This window comes from Pseudochaenichthys georgianus, chromosome 1, assembly GCF_902827115.2.
Source record: "Pseudochaenichthys georgianus chromosome 1, fPseGeo1.2, whole genome shotgun sequence".
NCBI classification, from domain to species: Eukaryota; Metazoa; Chordata; class Actinopteri; order Perciformes; family Channichthyidae; genus Pseudochaenichthys; species Pseudochaenichthys georgianus.
The window spans coordinates 28,417,169-28,434,721 of record NC_047503.1 but is presented as its reverse complement, the minus strand read 5'-3'; the positions used below and the strand labels follow the sequence as shown (position 1 = coordinate 28,434,721).

The following is a 17,553-nucleotide window of genomic DNA, read 5'->3' as shown; positions in this document are numbered from 1 at the left end:
TGTGGGCTCATGGCTTACTTTTATTTCCCCAACAACACTGTCTCATTGTGGTGGAAGGCCAACATTGCACTTCACTTTTCCAGGAGCTGATGTCACAGAAGAACTGCAACAAGAAATAATCCCATTCAACACAATACAAAGCAAGTAGTAATATTATATTTTATAATGATGTGGATGTAACATTATGCTGTTCATTGATTTCAAGCTTTAATGTTAAATGTCTCTTGTATGAAACAGAGTTGTTAATGCTCTTTTCATTTGGGCTTTGGTGTGTCCGCAATGATAACAGAAAAAACTGAACAAATTGAGGAAGTGGTTTTGCCAGAAACAGGAAACCCAACGCTGCAGTTTATTAACCAAGACAAACTGAAACACTCAATAGATTTGTGGAACAACCTCAACATAGAAGACTATAAACATCTCTACAAAACCCCAAAGATAAGAACATGGGAGCTCAACAAGTTTGGCATCTTTCTTTCTTGTGGACCTGGATATTTGTCTGTTTGTTCCTTTCTGAATGCACAGGAATGGGCACACCAGGTAAGCCATTCAAACTGTTCTTTGACTGAAATGGAACCTTTGGAAATTACTAACGTATCTATTTTATTGTTTGCTGCCAAAGAAGTGAACATATGTGTTTCTTAAGCTTCAAATCAAGTAAAAAGTAATGATTATTCTTATTATCAATCTTATGTTTAGTTTTTATTGTTATCGTTTCATCTATAAATGTGTAATTGTTTATTAAAAAAAACCAGGGTGAAGTGTTCAGATTACTTATTTTGTCCAGCCAAGACGACAAAATACTTAGTCTCTACTGAAACAAAAGAGAGAAAAACTGAAAATCATCACATTTATGAAACTCAAACCAAAGCATGTTGGTGCTTTTGTTTAATAATAGATATTTTGTTCAACCACTACCTGATTAAACGATTACATTTCCTCTTTGTACTCTATGTCATGTCTCCTGACAGAACTCAGCATGGACCGCTCAGTGTTTGTGGGAATAAAAGGCGAAGATCTCCACATTATCTGTTGGTTGACAATGCCAGCAAACCAAAGCCGTGACTCCTTCTCATGCTCCAACCCGCTCCAAAACAAGATATATGATTCTGTAATCCTTGAGAATAGCCTGGCAGAGAAGCGCAGGTTACCAGTGGAGCTGAAAACCCTGAGCATTTCAGGAGAATACAGCTGCCAATATAAAACAGCCAAAGTGAATTGGTTTCTTCGTCTGAGAGGTGAGTACTAAAAGAAGAGAATGTGAATGAAAAATGTAATTTATATAGATTTTTTTTATAGGAGTTAAGATTTGCGGTAATACCAGATTTTATACTGATCCTCTTCATTTTCAGTTTCAAAGCATTGGATAGCATAGGATTAAAAATGACTATCAATTTCAAGACTGACCAGATGAAAACAGTGATTTAGATTAAATGAGCATAAATGTGTAGTGAAGAAAAGGTGATAGTTTTATCAGATGGATACATGCCAGTGTCAACAGATTGAGGCATAAACAGAGTTCTGCTTGGCTTTGCTAGAGAACGTTTTTTTTACACAATGTTTGCTAAAGCTAGCTTCCAACAAATGTAATAATGTTGGATTCGTTTTTTTTCCATTGAGTGGACATGCGTTTTGATGTCGATATTTAGAGCCCCTCAAAATCTGTTTTGTATATTTTACAAGAAAAACTCAATTTCGTATTTTCTAAATGAACAGATTTGTTTTTGTGGGACAGAATAAATGTTTTTGTTGTCCTTTAAGTGACCATTGAGATTTATGTTGGGACCCTTCAGGTTGGAAAGTACTGTTCAGTAAAGTGCAAAGCCACAAGTGCTAGTACTGATGCTGAATGAAAGTGTTCAGTTTACATACAAAAAAGCCCAAATCAGCCAATTAATGAAACATTGCTTCACATACTGACATCAAATGTTAAATGGTGTTTTTCCAGATGAGGGCTACAGGCAGCAGGTCTTTATGGATAACCCAGGGATCATCGTGGTCGCCGTCTTCACGGGGGTGCTGCTGGTTTTCAGTGTGGTCGGCTCAGTATATGTCTTCAGAGGACATGGGGTAAGAAACAACGTGTTGCAATGTGAGAATATTGCTGTGTGACAGGCAGTTTTGTTGTTTAGTTTTTAAAGCTCCAGATGAAGTTGAGTCCTTTATCAAAACCTCATTGTTACCTAATCCTATGACTGGTGTTTTCATAGCTCAAGTCTAAAGGCAGGTCTGTCCTATAAAGCCAGATTATTTTGTGCAAATTATTATATTCAAGCATTGAATTTACTCCATTCACATGACACAAACCTAAAGAGGTAACTGCGACATAACAAAAACTGAATCATGTGCTTTAGTCTAATTTGCATGTAATCCAGTTTTGATATTCATTTTTCTCTTGATGCATAAAATTACCTTTTTGTAGAAAGAACGTGGTGACAGCGGCAGAAAACGAAAGCAGAACAGAGAAGAAATGCAGCAGAGAGAGGTGGAGGAAGACAACATGGATGCAATAACAGCTCCTTCTACGTCTTTCTATGCAGTAAGCAGTGTTGGGAAAGTTCACTTTCTACATGAACTAGTTCAGTTCACAGTTCACACATTTTAAAATGAACTAGTTCAGTTCATAGTTCATAGTTCAAAATGTTGAACTAAAGTTCATGGTTTCAAAAATGAACTAATTTATAGTTCATAGTTATTTTTTCAATAAGTTGCTGCGAGCTATTATTTGTCTCCTGTACGATGTTAATGGGCCATTTCAATGTTTACAATATCCTCAGAGGGCCGTACAAGTTATTGACCTCTGCTTAAAAAAATAAAATCACAGCCCATTCATTTCATTCTGTGCAAAGAAAAAGCAACCTCCTAATCCAGATATCTCACCATGACTCGCGTATGCATGCACGTGTAGGGTGTGGCGTGACCACCAAAACAGAAAGATATGGACACAAGATGTGTGCAAATGTATTTAGTTTCCTATCCATGTGAACATGATTTAAGTGGGGGGAGACCTAACCTCCTCTAGGGGGGTCCGGAGGGCATGCTCCCCTGGGAAGATTTTTTTTTAAATGTTGAAGTTAAAAGCATAAATCTGGTGCACTTTGAGAGCAACATTAGGAGATCTATGGACACATCTCTCAACACCCAAACACAACTGTAAACAGATTTTCTTTTAATTTATGGATATTTGACAAATCACTCCCCTTTCAAACTGTATTCTTCTTTATTAATAACTGTCATATAGTATTTTATACCTGTTTACTTTATTCTCTTATTTTTTTGATAACTATAATGATCATATAAAGATGTGCCTTTACCTCACTGGTTGTAGACAAAGCTTCTTATATTCGTTAGCATAGCTAGCTAACCAGATGCTAATGATAACAACACAGTTATTGACTGTATGACAGATGAGCAGATCGCCACTGGGCTTTCAACTAAAGACACAGACACGCAGAAACTGCGGCATGTGTATGGACTTATCGGTACTGCAATTTCTGAAGTGCTGGAGTGGCGTTCTGGTGCTCTCCGTCAGAACTGCACCCCTTTCAGTCGAGACATATACCACGTGATGACACGTTAGGCTCGTGTTGTGTTCAAGGACCCTAACCTTGGCCAGGAAAAACAGGCACTCGCTTGTTTAATTTTTTTGCGGTCTAGATTTCTTTCATTTTTTTATTTTTTGCGTGTGTTTATAAATTACCTCGAGAGCCGTACCAAATTGTCTCGCGGGCCGTATACGGCCCGGAGGCCGGAGGTTCTCCACCCCTGCCGTAGAGTCTCACTCTGAGCGAGTGCTGCTGCAGCTGCTCTCGGCTTCGTCCATACTTCATTCAATGCTCGCCGGTTCCGCGGTTCCACATTGTTTGTTGTGAGGAGTCTGATATATTTAGTATATTTATATTTTAGTGCGACATCCAGGGGTGACAGGCGCGTACGCGTCACAGGCAGCTTGCTGTTGCCAGATTGGGTGGTTTTCCGCATTATTCTGAAGCCTGTTTACGGTGTGTTTTAACTGGGTTTTCGGCTGAAAGGCATATGAAATCTGGCACACTTTTGAACGCCGTTATATAATACAGTGCTGAGAATGAACGCACTTTTGAACGCCGTTATACAGCGCTGAGAATGAACGCGTTCTCAATTACGTTCATCTAGCGGAAATACAGTACGTTCAGTTCACGTTCGCCCAAAATATGAACGCGTTCATGAACGATCGTTCATTGAACGCGTTCAGGTACATCACTGGCAGTAAGAACGTTGTTTCTCAAGAGAATAGAGACAGACGCTTTTCATTTGAATTCAACTAACACAATACTTTTCTGTCGACCATCTTCACTGCATTCACGTTCATTTTTCACATTTGTTGACAATGTATTACAAAACTTCTTTCAGAGTCTCGAGACTCGACCCAGGTCCATTTATGATGTGCTGGACCACTCAGCTGCTAAGAAAGAGCCAAACCAAAGAAAAGCTAAACCCAAGAAAAAGGAACCGCAAGAAAAGGTCAGTGTGGACTTCAGGTTATTCGTCACTTTTGCTGTTATAAAAGAAAAACCAAGCTTTTGTTGTAGTTGATCACGTGTCTTGTACTTTCTCCACAGATGCCACAAACCCCACAAGAACAGAATGAAGGCACATTTGAGTGTGTCTATGAGAATTTTTGAATCATAAATAACCATGTGAATTGTTGCTTTGTTTGACCATCAGGGCCAGAGTGAGTGCAAATGTTTCAAATTAAATTATCATGTTATAATATGTTTCTCTTTCAAATGCACAGGAGCACAATTAAAAAAATAGCATAAATTCCTCAAAACTGTACAGACGTGTGCTACAGAGTCTGATTCCTGCAACGTATCTTCTCATTTAAATGTGTTGTGGCTGAATGAGGAGTAATCTACAAGCTACGTGTCTAATTTAAGAATGTATTTTCAAGATTAATGACTAAAATCATTTTGGGCTTATAATGATTACTGTGCATACGGATAAGTATATTAGGTAAAGTTAAGTTATTTCTTTTTAACCCATGCAATTTATTTTTAAACATGCTTCGTATGTATTTTATTCCAAGTAGTGTATTGTATTTTATCTGTAACCTGAGGCTGTAATAAAGTTTTTTAATTGTGGCATTTCATTCTTTGATATGGGCTATGCGGACCAATCACATTGTTAGGTGTCGATTCTACGAGCCAGTGGCAACGCTCCATTCAGCTGCACTTCCTGATTCGGTTTGTTGTGTTTTTCTGGGTTAATCATGGCTGCAGAGGGCGATTTTCTGGCGAGATACCGTGCTGTGTCGAATAAACTAAAGAAGTAAGGCTTTGAGTTTCATCATTTCATATGGATTGATGACAGAATATTAGGAATAGCCTAACGTTACGAGACAATAATGCTGCAGACGCTAAGAAGCTATGTTAGGCTAACGTCACATTACGCTATTTAACCTACCTTTGTGTGCATGATTGTAGTTTTTAATGCAGATATCATGTCAATATGTGTTAAGTGCTAAGTTCATGAATGATAGTAACTGATGAATTATGGCGTTATTCGACAGCTAATAGTTACATCCGTGCTAGCTAACCCTACTTACCGAGGCATCATTCATTCAAATGTTAAGCACCTCAAATATTAGATTAAGTGTATTTGGTTGAGCTTTCTTAGTGTAATATTTTTAGAAAATTGAAAGGCTTTTGTTTCCTTGTCGCAGACGTTTTCTCCGGAAACCCAATGTAGCGGAGGCGAGTGAGCAGTTTGGTAAGTGACAGTATCTCTGAATAACCCCACGCTACCTTCTACTGTGTGTCAACCTATGGTGTCAACATTACAGTATGTGTCCATTACGCACGACATGACACCAACATCGGCCTTCTCCTTGTTCTCCTTCATATCATCTATAATATATATCATCAGTTTCTTCTCAATTTGCATTTCCCTGTTTTCACTTGTGTTCAGGTCAGTTAGCAAAGGAGCTGAAGCAGCAGGACTGCCTTCAGTATGCGGCTTTCTGTAACCTGGCCATGGCTCGGTGAGTGGACAAGTGTAAACTCATAAATGTTGCACCATATTGACCTAAACCAGGTCAGTGTTTAACAGAATAAAAGATACATTCTAAAGCCCAACGTATGTGTTCATTATGTATTGCAGATGATTTTAGTGTTGTCCACCCATTTGTAATCGAGAGAAAAGTATATGGTACAACATACATAATGTTACATAATGTGGCCTGGTTCCTACTTTACATTAGCAACAGTTTGGCCCTTTTCTGCGTGGGACCTCTTTCACAAAGCAAGGCCCATAAAGCATGGGTTTTCCCAGTTTGGTGTTGAATGGGTCTACTTCCCTAAACACACTCTGACATCAACAACATCCAACATCTTTGAGACACTGTTGACTCTAATCTAGATCGCATCACCCAACAGTGGCTGACATTATCTTTCCTGTGGCAGCAAGGGATCAAATCCCTCAAGCCAAGCTCCATATTTTGTGTAAAGCTGACCCAGAAGAGTAGACTTCTAAATGTGCATGGCTTTGGTATAGAATGTTCAACAGTCACATATGGGTGTCATGTTCATCTGTTGTTGTTACCCATCCTGAACGTCTCACTGCAGGTGTGAGCAGACTCTCTTTAATGCTCCTGGAGAGGCGCTGGCCCTCACCGATGCTGCCCGCCTGTTCCTCACGTCTGAGAAGGAGAACCGGGCACTGCAGGCCCCGGGCTTTGACGAGCATCTCCAGGCTGCTCTCAACTGCTACAGTTTTGCCATCAAGGTGATTCCTATTTTTATAATGCTTGAAGTAAGGCTGCCTTGTTATCATTTAGTCACTACACATTTATTATTGCAAGAATTCACGATAACAAAATTGCAATATCTATAGAACGTTTTGGATTCCAGCTTTGTTTATTTAGCATTTTGTTACCTTTTTTTTACAAAATATTTACACTAAAAAAACAACAAGAGGGAGGTGGGGAGAGAATCTTTGAACAGTAGTAATTCAATTCGTTTTACATTTAATGTGGATAATGTGGTATTCATAGAGTATATAGTTGTATATACTGTATTCAATTCTCGTGGACTACATATTTATGGTTTGCAGAATAAATTACAAAGTACATTCCCGATTGTTTCCACATTTCTATACATATAGACTGTAAGATAATGCTGACGTATGAATGGGTTACAGGTGCACATTGAGATGAACCAGCCTGTGATGGCAGCCAGCCTGAGTCTAGAACTGGGCAACGCACTGAAGGTAAAACTTTGGATCAGAGATGTAAAAACGATAAATTATCTTTGCTTTGATTGTAACTGTATATACTGTTGTTAAACTGACCTGTTAACCTCTCCCCCTCTGTGGTTTCAACAGGAGATGAACAGACCCGGGGAGGCTATCGTCCATTACCAGAGGGCTGCAGAGCTGCAGACACAGACGCCCATTGAAGCGCTGCTGTCAATGGGAGAAATGGCTACGTGTAAAATACTAACACGTGAGTTCAGTTTGTCTTCTGATATGTAGTTGATGTGTGTTTTATGTGAGATTCTTCTTGATTTTCTGCAGTTTGAGCCTTCATGTCTCTTGTGTTTTGCAGGTGACTACGACGGTGCTCTGTCAGTGTTCACAGAGATGCAGCTGACGTGCCAGGAGAGAGGACTGCAGCTTCCAGGCATCAGCACCCCCGTTGGTGAGGCTCTGAATTTATATACAAAATAATAATCTTAGGCTCTACCTGCATAAAATAATCTTAAATATAAATGGATTGCCAATGATGCAGGTTAAATGTAGGCTTTAATGTCATCAGAACAAATGTAGCGCGAAGAACGTTTTAATTACAAACATCTAAAGCTGGATCTAATAAGAAAATGAATACATTTCTCTTCTGTATCTTAATTGTCCTTGGAAAAAAAGGTGCTTTTTTGGACATTGTGGCAAAATGTGAGGTCTCCAGAGTACTGCTGCTGATGTTGCTTGAGGTAAGCTTGTTGATTGTTTTTATATTTCAATAATTATATTATAATTTGTAACACCTGCAAGCCTAAAATGAGTGGAGTAGGAAACATCTTAACATCAAGGTTTTCAGGAGAACTTGTTAATCTAACTTTCTATGTTTTATTATAAATACAGTACAAATACATTAACATTTTCCAAACATGTACATGTTGGGTACAAAAATGTTTGTCAATTATAGTGCTAACGGCAAATCTGAATTTTAGAAAATTCCTATTTGTTGCATTTGTATTTACTGGTGCAGATACACTTTAACGGTCCAACATTGCTGTCTTCCTGTCCAGCCTCCGCCTCAGAAGCTGTTACCAGAACATGCCCAGACCCTGGAGAGGTACGCGTGGGAGTCCTTCGACCCTCACAGCCAAGGTGAATGCAGCGCACTATTCATTCAAGATATTAGAGCAACAGGGTGTGATTTCTAACCATTGTCTTTTATTGAGTGCCATGTATTTGAAGTGGTGTAAACGTGGCTCTTTTCCTCTCCTCCAGTGACCTTCCTGCCTGAGAATGTTTTCCTGCTCCTGCAGTCTGTGGTGGTGAGTTTCATCATTCACATTCTTGGAACGGTTCACAGGATTTCCTGATCCTTCCTGTCTCATACAGGAAAATCATTCACCACAGAGTTGTGCTCAAGTTTGCCTTCCTTTGACAATGAAATTATCATTTTCTATTTGCAGCATTCAATGTCAGTGTTCAGACTTTGATGTGTCTTTCAATATGACGCAATTATAAAATATTCAAGGTTCCAGATTGATGTTTATTCAGAACAGACTCTATACACAGTATTGAAAAATGTAAAAAATTAGCTTAAACCTTGACAAAATCCTGGGAATTTTTCAAGGTCATCTAATTTTGCAGTTATGGTTTTATTTGTGCAGTGCATAACAGTGAATCTGTTTTGCAGATGGCGTGTCAGGAGAAAGACACAGAGTCCCTCAAGTCTCTTCAGACTGAGCTATGGTGAGCATTCAGAAAAGTTCCATCATGTGGTGGGGGATTGAGCAGTGTTTTTATTGCTTCTCAATCTTAATTTTCCATATTCATTATGTGTTTTCTTCTCCTCAGGCCCTTTCTGAGTGCTGAGCAGAACCATCTTCTCCATCTGGTGGTTCAGGAGCGCATCACGCCGTCTGGCCAAGGCATTTAGTGCAGTCAAGGTTTTACTCACTTCCTCTGGGAGCGATACTTTATATAACGGAACATTCCTGTTTCTGACTGGGTCTGTTGTAAGGCCTGAGGAAGATTTGCTTTCAAAACCTCAATGTTGTAACTTGCAGAAATGATTGCAATGCGAAACTTTTGACCTTATTAAGCAGTCTGTGAAAATCCAATAGCATTTTCAAGAAGTGTTTTTATTTAGGATGCTAATTTCAGTTAGTTTAAATTAATTTTAATATAATCTTGTGTCTTGTGAGTTATGGCTACTGAATTGATCCATATTTATTATGTAACAGTGACTTTGTTGCATTAATAGCAGTTAAAAAATGAAACATGAAGGCTTTGTGTTATGATTTGTTTTATTAATAAATGATATGGCTTCAATTCCAATGTAATTACAAACACACAAACCTACTGCATAGTTTTGAATTATGGTGAAATGAAACACCATTGTCCTCCATCCCTTGTTCACTTGTACAAATTGCATGTACCTTTCTTATGATAGCAGCCAACCACAGACACAAAATCAACCAAAAACACTCAATACAAAATGTTACAAAAATATAATGGTTACAATGTACATAAAACAAAAAGATACACTATCCTTCAGTTGTAAAATAAGGATACATGATTAAACTTATACTGTGTATTAAGGCTTGTCTTTCCTGATTGTTAGACAGGAATCCCGTAGTTTCTCCCACCTGCCATACCTTCACAGATACAAGTACTTTCTACTGCTAAATCTTAAAAGGGCCTTTGCTTTCTTTAAAAAATTGTTTGTGCTCTGGTAAGCTATTCTCTTCCTCTCTTGCAGAGAGTTGGATGAAAATATTTGATACCTGTCCTATTACTGTATGTTAGCAAAAGTGTGCAAATGGAAACTAGTCAAACGGTAACCAAATCCACAAACCAGCACCTCTAACGCTGTCTAGCTTCTTGTTTTTTTGATGAGCGCTTTACCAAACGAACAGTCAAGTTGATATCAGTCCTAAAACCAACAATTATACATTTCACACTTGGTGGTTGGCTAACTGTTTCCAATCTTTATCTCAGTCAGAATGGCATCCATCCTCTCTGCAAGAAAGACCATCTTTCTCCAGAGTTCAAACTACTCCTTTACATTACTAACTGATATGGACAGTTCTCCAAATGTGTATGTAACTACTTTATAAAAGAACATTGATTTATGAATTATTTTATGGTTAAACAAGCACTTTTAAAGGTTGCACCATCCCTTGTGTTGCACTGCGCTGCTCTACTCAGTGAAATATTGCCCTTTCATCAAATAGAAATCAGTGAAGTAATATCGTCAAGTTCAGCCCTTCATGTAATGCAAGCAGGACTTCCATTTCCATAAAAAAAAAAATCTAAATCTAAACAAATGGCTCTTGTAAGCAATTGGACATAAACCCCCCCTTCCCTCCTATTTTTTTAGCTGCAGATGTAGATCAAAGATCTTACATTTTTTCCTCCAATTTTTTAAACAAATCCTTTTCTTTCATTTCCCAAACTCAAACTGAGAACATGATCTCTGGCCTGCCCTCCTTCCTTTCATCCTCTTACTCGCTCTTCTTCCGCAGGATGAGGTAGGTGATGGCTAAGATAAAAGTGAGGACAAAAGAGATCCAGGCCAGGACGTAGGAGTGTCCGAACCCCCCCTCCGTCTCGTTGGGGTGAAGCTCGGCCGTGTAGATTGAGGCTGCTATCATTATACACAGGCCTGCAGGGGAGAAGGAGAGTATTGTCAAATACACACGACAGGCTATTAAGAAGTCATTATTTTTCCCATTATGAGATAACACTCATGAACAAGGACAGTTTCAGTGCAATTACAACTAAATGAGAAACATGGCAGTTTCACTTTTCTAATTTACCAAAGATAGTCATTAGAAACATGTTCAAAGTCCATTACTTTTACACTTCAAGTATTTGTATGAACTAGCAGCAGTGTCAAATATAATCCATCATTAACCCTCTTTACTTTATTATACTGTGACATACAGATTAGTGTAGTTCAAAGCTCTTTTAACCATGCATATGTTGAATTCTACAGAAAACTGTCACAGCATGAAATCTTAATGTGATATCGATAATTTTTCTCACCATTCAGTTTGAAATACTTTAATGTTGCCGACAATCAGTAAGGAGGAAAGCCTTTCTTGTCCCAGTCCTTACAATATATATATTTTTTCTTTTATGAGATATCAATAAATAATTTGTTAGATGCAGACATTATCAACTACTTTTATAAAAAATATATATTTACAGATTTTTGAACTTTCACTTGTTGTGCAAATCTCTGCATCTCAAAATAAATTATTTTGGTTTCTGGCACCTTCAAATTTCCTGAAAATACCATCTCAGTTTTATATTTAAGATCGAAAGGCTGAAGTTTGAGAAAATAATCAAGACATGATGACAATACAATCTCAACCCTACCGACTTTCAATCAAATTTCTGGCTACAACCAACCATTTTTTTCTTTATAGATTAGACTGCTGATTATTTTCCAAATCTATATTTTGGACTATAAAATGTGAAAAATGCTAATCGAGGTTTCTCAAAATCTAAGGTTATGTGTTTAAATGTTTGGTTTTGTGAGTTTGAAACCCAAAGATTTTAAGTAAAACCGCATTTTATGCCATATTTGCAAGATAAATTACTTAAACGATTAATTGTTGCAGCTATGCCACTAAGGCCTGAGATTCTACGGAAAACCAGTCAATGTTCTGTATGTGGATCTGTATCTGCATCCATGTCTGTTTTACCACTACACATGCTGATATTCCTAATGTCCTTGAAGAGAAAGTTAATGAATTTCAATATGTTGTACGGTCAGTCATGTCCTATTAAATGAAGTTATTGATATTTTCAGAGAACTACATGTCTAAAAAGTCAAGCATTTGCCCAACATCCTCCATAGAAATGAACAAATCTCAGCTAAAAGCAAATAAACATTTTTTCCAGATGCAATTTAGACTTTTGACTCAGGGTTACTTACAGGAGATTAGCTGTAAAATGCCGGAGAAGGTAAACCTCTGGCCTTTGGGCAGGGTGAACAGCTGAGCTACGAACACAAACAAGGCCAGGATGGCAAAGATACAGGCCAGCACTGTGGTGGCCTGCACCGCCTGGAGATACTCTGCAACAACGGGATGACAAAACAGTCAGTGAAGGACTCACAACAAGACAGAGGCTAGCACAGTGTAAATGTGCATCATTCAGCACTATAACTGGTCTGCTCATTAACATTCATAAAGTAGTTAAAGAAAACATATTTACATACTGTAGAAGATACACATTTTCTAATCAGCATTCTTTCTGTTTCTACAGCTTAAAACATTGAATCTCCTTTCAGATCAAGTCAACATATGAACTTTACCCTCAGGATAGTCTTTCAGGTTGGTGTAATGCCATGCAGAGTTTGCCAACTCCCACCTGCCCCACAAGTCAGTGGACACTGTGTTAGTGACCCACCAGGCCTGAAGACACACAGGAAGGTAAGAATGAATACATAACATAATATGAAGACACATACATGGTTGCACCACGTATGTAAATAAATACTTTGTTTGAGTATTTTGTCATTCAATTATTTTCCTGTTCAGTGACCCCTCCCGCTCTTATTGAGTTGGCTGTTTGTTTTTTACATATTCTGTAAGAGCTGGTGAAAGTCTGTCTGTATGTTTTGCAACACTGTGTGTGGCAAAATACCAAAAACATATTTTGACATTTGACTTCTGGGTATTTCCAAGTGGTTTAATGACACACGTGCAGCCCTTTGCCTCCATAAATGTATATACTGTATAATGTTGGGAGTTTGGAAAATTGTGCAAGAGCCAGTGGTGGAAGAAGTATTAAAGTCCTTTACTCAAGCTCAAGTGCTAATGTAAAACTGTACAAATAATTTACAAAAAACAAAAAATTCCTACATTTAAAATGTTACTCAAGTAAAAGTAAGTATCAGCCGCATTTACAAAAAGTATAAAAACTAGACTCAATGAGAAGTACAATTTCCTTTTCCGTCTTTTGATTAATATTACTGCTGCATTAATGTTGTATTTTATGGCTGTAGAAGTTTGTAGTTCTGCTCATTTAAACTCCTTTATACCCTCTTGGTCAGTTTTAATTACAGCAACACTTCATATTCCACAAGATCTTCATATATTTGTAGCCCTGTAAGATTGTATCTCTTACAACAGAGCAATTTCAGCTGATGCAATGGTTTTTTAAGAATTTAATTTGATAAAAACTATTTTTTAGGAGAAATTGGGAGAATCCTTCTGTTTATAACAAACACTCAAAAGCAACACCTCTGATACATGGTTTTCACTGGACAGGAATGGGAGGAATAACGTAATGTAGTGGAGATATCAAACTACACTACTTCCCTCTTAAATGTAGTTAAATCGAAGTATAAAGTAGCATACAAGGATAAATAAAGGATATTTAAAATACAATTACCTTGAAATGTATTTAATTGCAGAAGGCCTACTTGGGTAAATGTACTGTTACATTCCAGCACTGGAAAGAGCCATTTGGTTGGAATTTATTAGCCCATTATCAGCCTCCTGTTCTTCCTCTGAGCACTGTGAGTGTGTTAAATGAGAAAACAAAAGATAAAGCTAATCCACTTACATTATCAATGGCGGCCACCAGCAGCAGGATGATAGTGGTAATGTGCAGAAGAACGATTCCTGCAAGCATCAACATCTTGGCCTTCTGAAAACTGAAAACATCGGGGGGGGGGGGAAAGGAAGGATGCACACCATTATGTATTTTCCAAGCACAGACTTATATAAGAAAGGCTTGTGAGGAAGCAACCATTCACAGCTGTCACATTAAAACTGTAACGTCACAAAGTGAAAAAAAAACGGACAGAGAGAGAGACGCTGCATGCAAGCCCAAACTCGCACCAGCCAGGACACATTTTTGAAAAACGCACATCTGCTGCCACACACTTCACAACCACTAGTTTCACATATTTTATGTATTTCTTGAATAACAGCTCATGTATGTTGCCTGTCATTTGTAACCCCCAAAATAAACACTTATCCGTTGGTTTAACGACTTTCTTAACTGCTTTAGTCTGTTTCCGTCTACAAGAAATGCGCATTTGTTTAGACTGTGAGGGCATTCCCAAATAGGTGCCACACACGCACACACACGCACACACACACAGGTCCTAGTCAACAACTTTGAAAAGAGCGCGAGAATACGACGACAGAAAACCAAAAATAAAAACACACCTCTAACTTTTACACACTTTATAAACACTTTTGACTGATACGTTGCATTCATCTACAGAGTTGAAGTTGCTTGTTCTTTACCAAACTTTTTTGCGCTCAGTCACATCCGCACCATTCAAGAAAATCTATAGTTAACTTTTCTACACAGCGACAAAAACACACACACCATACGTAAGAGCGTTCTACAGCGTCTTGTACACAAACAATAACTTAACAAAGTAAAACACATTGCTGTGAACGTTACCTGTAAGTACTTTAATGCGCCGGGAGGTTTTGGGAAATGTGAAACAGTGTAGACCCACCCAGTTTTGAATTCACAGCACACATATCACCCTGTTTTCACTCTCCATTCCCTCTCTTTCCTCGGACCAAGCCCCACCCAGAAAGTTTATTTTTTTCTCCCCTCAATGAAATGTCCAGACGAACCAAAAACCTTTAGGTTGTGCTCCACCCCTTCATCTCCACTTCATCTCCAAACGGTGCGTAAAGAGGATCAGAGTCTTCTAATCATTCATTGTCTCATTGGTTTTTATCACCTCTTTTTCTCCTTCAATTACCTTCCTTACAGACTGCTTCAAGCTCAATTATTTTTCGGGAGATTTCTTACCTGAGTGTCACATCTTTGTTACATTCTGGCCACAATTATTATTATCATCATTACAAACACTTTCAGCTTAAATCATGTGCAATATTAATAACAATGTGCAATAATAACTTGCAAATGATCAGCCACTATGTTTTGCACTATATAGGTGACTGCTCATCATTGTATAGTTTTTTACAATCATCATTTGACCATCTATGTTTTTTATTTGATATTTGTACGGCATTGTTAGTGTACAGTTTTATTTTTACAATTGTTACTTTTATTATTATGTTGCTATTGTGTCTTTGTTACTCTGGCACAACACTCTTATCTCTCTTATCTTAATAGCTGTCCTGTGTTTTTTATGAATATGAAATATGATTTAGGGCACACAATAGTGTGTCTTTACCTGTGTTTTCACACATTGCCCGTTCATTAAGCTCAGAAAATGATTTCTTAAGATGGGGCATTGGGAAGTGATTCAAACAGCAGCACCCCAGACATCAGGGACATTCATTAGACAATCATTTATTCACAACATTGAGATGAAATAGAGGTGACTAAACGGTGTCCTACTTTACTGGCAGCCAGCACCTCAACCATCACCTGGCCAGCCTACAGGACATCATATTTAAAAAAAAAAGCGCCATTAATACTGCCCGGATCTTGACGGAATTCAATATTAACAGACTCTGGAGATCATTTTGGAAAAGTACTGCTCTGCAATGACAAAAATTCTATTTTAGTCTGGACAGAGCGGGAGGAAAACAAAGACAGAGATATGCTTCTGTGGAGCATGTTTAGTGAGTGTAGAGAGAAGACAGTGTTAATGTATGCACCACTATACACCACAACAAAACCCTTGTATGTCAAATCCTACTTGGCAAAAAGACAGATTCTCAGCATGAAATAAACCTACTTTATTTTCCAGCTCAAATGTGCAGATTAAGATGATATTCCCAAAGTTTTCATAAAACATCCAAAACATACTGTACGATGACCTACAAATATATTTTAACAAATATCAATTACTTTGAGTCAAACAAAGTGGTGAATCACATGTAAATGTTGAGTTAAACCTTGTTTTATACATTTGTCATAAAATGGCTAATCTTTCCCCACACTGGTGTTATTTATGTACACGTGTAAACCAAAGTAAATCAACTCATTCATGCCCTTACATGAGCTCTTAATAATCACATTCTGAAACACTTTTGGTGGAAAGATCTATATATATATATAATTATATATATGTGCTGACATTCAAATCCTTGGTGTTTCCAACCAAGTTTTTTTTTTACAAGGGCAGTGGGTTGAGCTTTCATTGCATTTGAAATGTCATCCATATAATACCCGTAGGAAGCTTTTTCTGACATTTATAAACTCACAAGTTGACTATACGACATTTAGTTTTTTCTCTGGACATCGGACTCGAGAACACAAAAGGCTGGCATGAATAGAAATACTCATTTACATTATCAATGGTGGCCAGCAGAAACAGTAAAAGGTGATTTGACTCTTCTGATAGACTAACTGTCATATGTTAAATAGATACTGTCAGGTTGTTATTAATATTGGCTGCAGTCAAATAACACTATGTTATCAAGGGATTACTTTGCAGCAGTGCACATAAAGCCTTTTATCATCAGTCTGAGATGAAAGAAAGCTTGTGCAGTTATGGGTTTTCTAACTTCTACAAAGAAGCAGTACACACAAAACAGTAAAAAGAACATTTCAAGGTATTATATTTCTCCTAATAGGCCTGTGTCTTGTCTCCCATCAGGCCTGTGTGACTCCTAGTGAAGACCACATGGACTGAGGAAGTCCTAATCACCGTACTACAATGGCTGCTTTATCCCCTGAAGGTGGGATGAGGATGGATACCATAATTGCTTCCCTTTGCTCTTTTACAGAGCATTCCCTCATTTGTTGACAGTACAGATTCACTCAGTAACCTGGAAACATATCAGGATTAGGAATTATCCTGACACTTTCCCACTCTGCTCATCTGTGGCCGGTAAAATAATACAGAAGCAAGAATTAAATAAGCAGTTAAAATGGCTCAATGCAGAAAGCAGAGAAAGTACAGTGTGTACAGATGCTGTGATTGAAGTAAAACAGAAAGGGGAATGGTTATTCTTTGTGGTTTGGCACAATTCTTTGTGCCAAACCACAAAGAATAACAAAGAATAACCATCCCTTCTCCTACAGTTGTTTGTTAAAGGGAACATTTGCCACCTAGAAGGTAATTTAATAATTATGAGGTTCTTCCATAATAAGACTCTTCAAAACCTTTTACCCAATTTCATTCTGTGATATCTAATCCAGGAGTCAAGGACATCATGTTTTTGGTCGTTTTAGAAATCACATGCAAAATATCAACACGTTTTTCTGTGTGAAGATGTGCAAATAGAATTGAACATCATCGTACATGTAACCTTTTTTTTGTATTTTGTACAACTTGAGCAAGAAGTATTCAGATTCTTTACTTAAGTAAACGTAGTTATACCACACTGTTAAAAAAACAACAAAGTAATATGATCTCTTCTCTGTTTGCAAGAC

General features: G+C 37.8%; 3 protein-coding genes across 4 annotated transcripts; 2 read left to right on the top strand and 1 right to left on the bottom strand.

The window, feature by feature from the left end:
• Nucleotides 1-61: 61 nt before the first annotated feature.
• nfam1 (NFAT activating protein with ITAM motif 1) lies at nt 62-5,120 on the top strand. 2 transcript variants are annotated; one of them, XM_034081838.2, is made up of 7 exons: nt 62-140; nt 290-540; nt 972-1,238; nt 1,949-2,070; nt 2,423-2,539; nt 4,390-4,500; nt 4,599-5,120. In XM_034081838.2, the coding sequence occupies exons 2-7, from the start codon at nt 447-449 to the stop codon at nt 4,659-4,661; spliced, it is 774 nt and encodes a 257-aa protein (XP_033937729.1). In that variant the 5' UTR covers nt 62-140; nt 290-446; the 3' UTR covers nt 4,662-5,120. The 2 variants fall into 2 exon arrangements, with proteins under 2 accessions (XP_033937729.1, XP_071059095.1); XM_071202994.1 differs by having other exon boundaries at nt 68-140; nt 383-540.
• Nucleotides 5,121-5,167: 47 nt separating this feature from the next.
• On the top strand, nt 5,168-9,809 carry f8a (coagulation factor VIII associated). Its single transcript, XM_034081827.2, has 12 exons — nt 5,168-5,307; nt 5,702-5,748; nt 5,947-6,019; nt 6,603-6,762; nt 7,177-7,245; nt 7,360-7,480; nt 7,583-7,675; nt 7,900-7,964; nt 8,283-8,364; nt 8,488-8,534; nt 8,903-8,958; nt 9,064-9,809. The coding sequence occupies exons 1-12, from the start codon at nt 5,249-5,251 to the stop codon at nt 9,143-9,145; spliced, it is 954 nt and encodes a 317-aa protein (XP_033937718.1). The 5' UTR covers nt 5,168-5,248; the 3' UTR covers nt 9,146-9,809.
• emp1 (epithelial membrane protein 1) lies at nt 9,498-14,780 on the bottom strand. The gene is made up of 5 exons (XM_034081852.2): nt 14,650-14,780; nt 13,795-13,885; nt 12,539-12,638; nt 12,158-12,298; nt 9,498-10,876 (listed from the first exon to the last, which is right to left on the bottom strand). Exons 2-5 carry the CDS (start codon nt 13,867-13,869, stop codon nt 10,716-10,718), a joined length of 477 nt encoding a protein of 158 aa, XP_033937743.1. The 5' UTR covers nt 13,870-13,885; nt 14,650-14,780; the 3' UTR covers nt 9,498-10,715.
• Nucleotides 14,781-17,553: the final 2,773 nt, after the last annotated feature.

Excerpts from the sequence above, each read along its gene's own strand:
- nfam1 (XM_034081838.2), top strand. The coding sequence starts at position 447 with ATGGGAGCTCAACAAGTTTGGCATCTTTCTTTCTTGTGGACCTGGATA. Across the intron at positions 2,540-4,389 it reads CTTCTACGTCTTTCTATGCA|AGTCTCGAGACTCGACCCAG; the intron begins GTAAGCAGTGTT and ends AACTTCTTTCAG. Across the intron at positions 4,501-4,598 it reads AAAAGGAACCGCAAGAAAAG|ATGCCACAAACCCCACAAGA; the intron begins GTCAGTGTGGAC and ends CTTTCTCCACAG.
- f8a (XM_034081827.2), top strand. The coding sequence starts at position 5,249 with ATGGCTGCAGAGGGCGATTTTCTGGCGAGATACCGTGCTGTGTCGAAT. Across the intron at positions 6,763-7,176 it reads GCTACAGTTTTGCCATCAAG|GTGCACATTGAGATGAACCA; the intron begins GTGATTCCTATT and ends AATGGGTTACAG. Across the intron at positions 7,676-7,899 it reads AGGCATCAGCACCCCCGTTG|GTGCTTTTTTGGACATTGTG; the intron begins GTGAGGCTCTGA and ends TTGGAAAAAAAG.
- emp1 (XM_034081852.2), bottom strand. The coding sequence starts at position 13,869 with ATGTTGATGCTTGCAGGAATCGTTCTTCTGCACATTACCACTATCATC. Across the intron at positions 12,639-13,794 it reads TGGTGGCCGCCATTGATAAT|GCCTGGTGGGTCACTAACAC; the intron begins GTAAGTGGATTA and ends GTGTGTCTTCAG. Across the intron at positions 10,877-12,157 it reads CATTTTACAGCTAATCTCCT|GCCTGTGTATAATGATAGCA; the intron begins GTAAGTAACCCT and ends TCTCCCCTGCAG.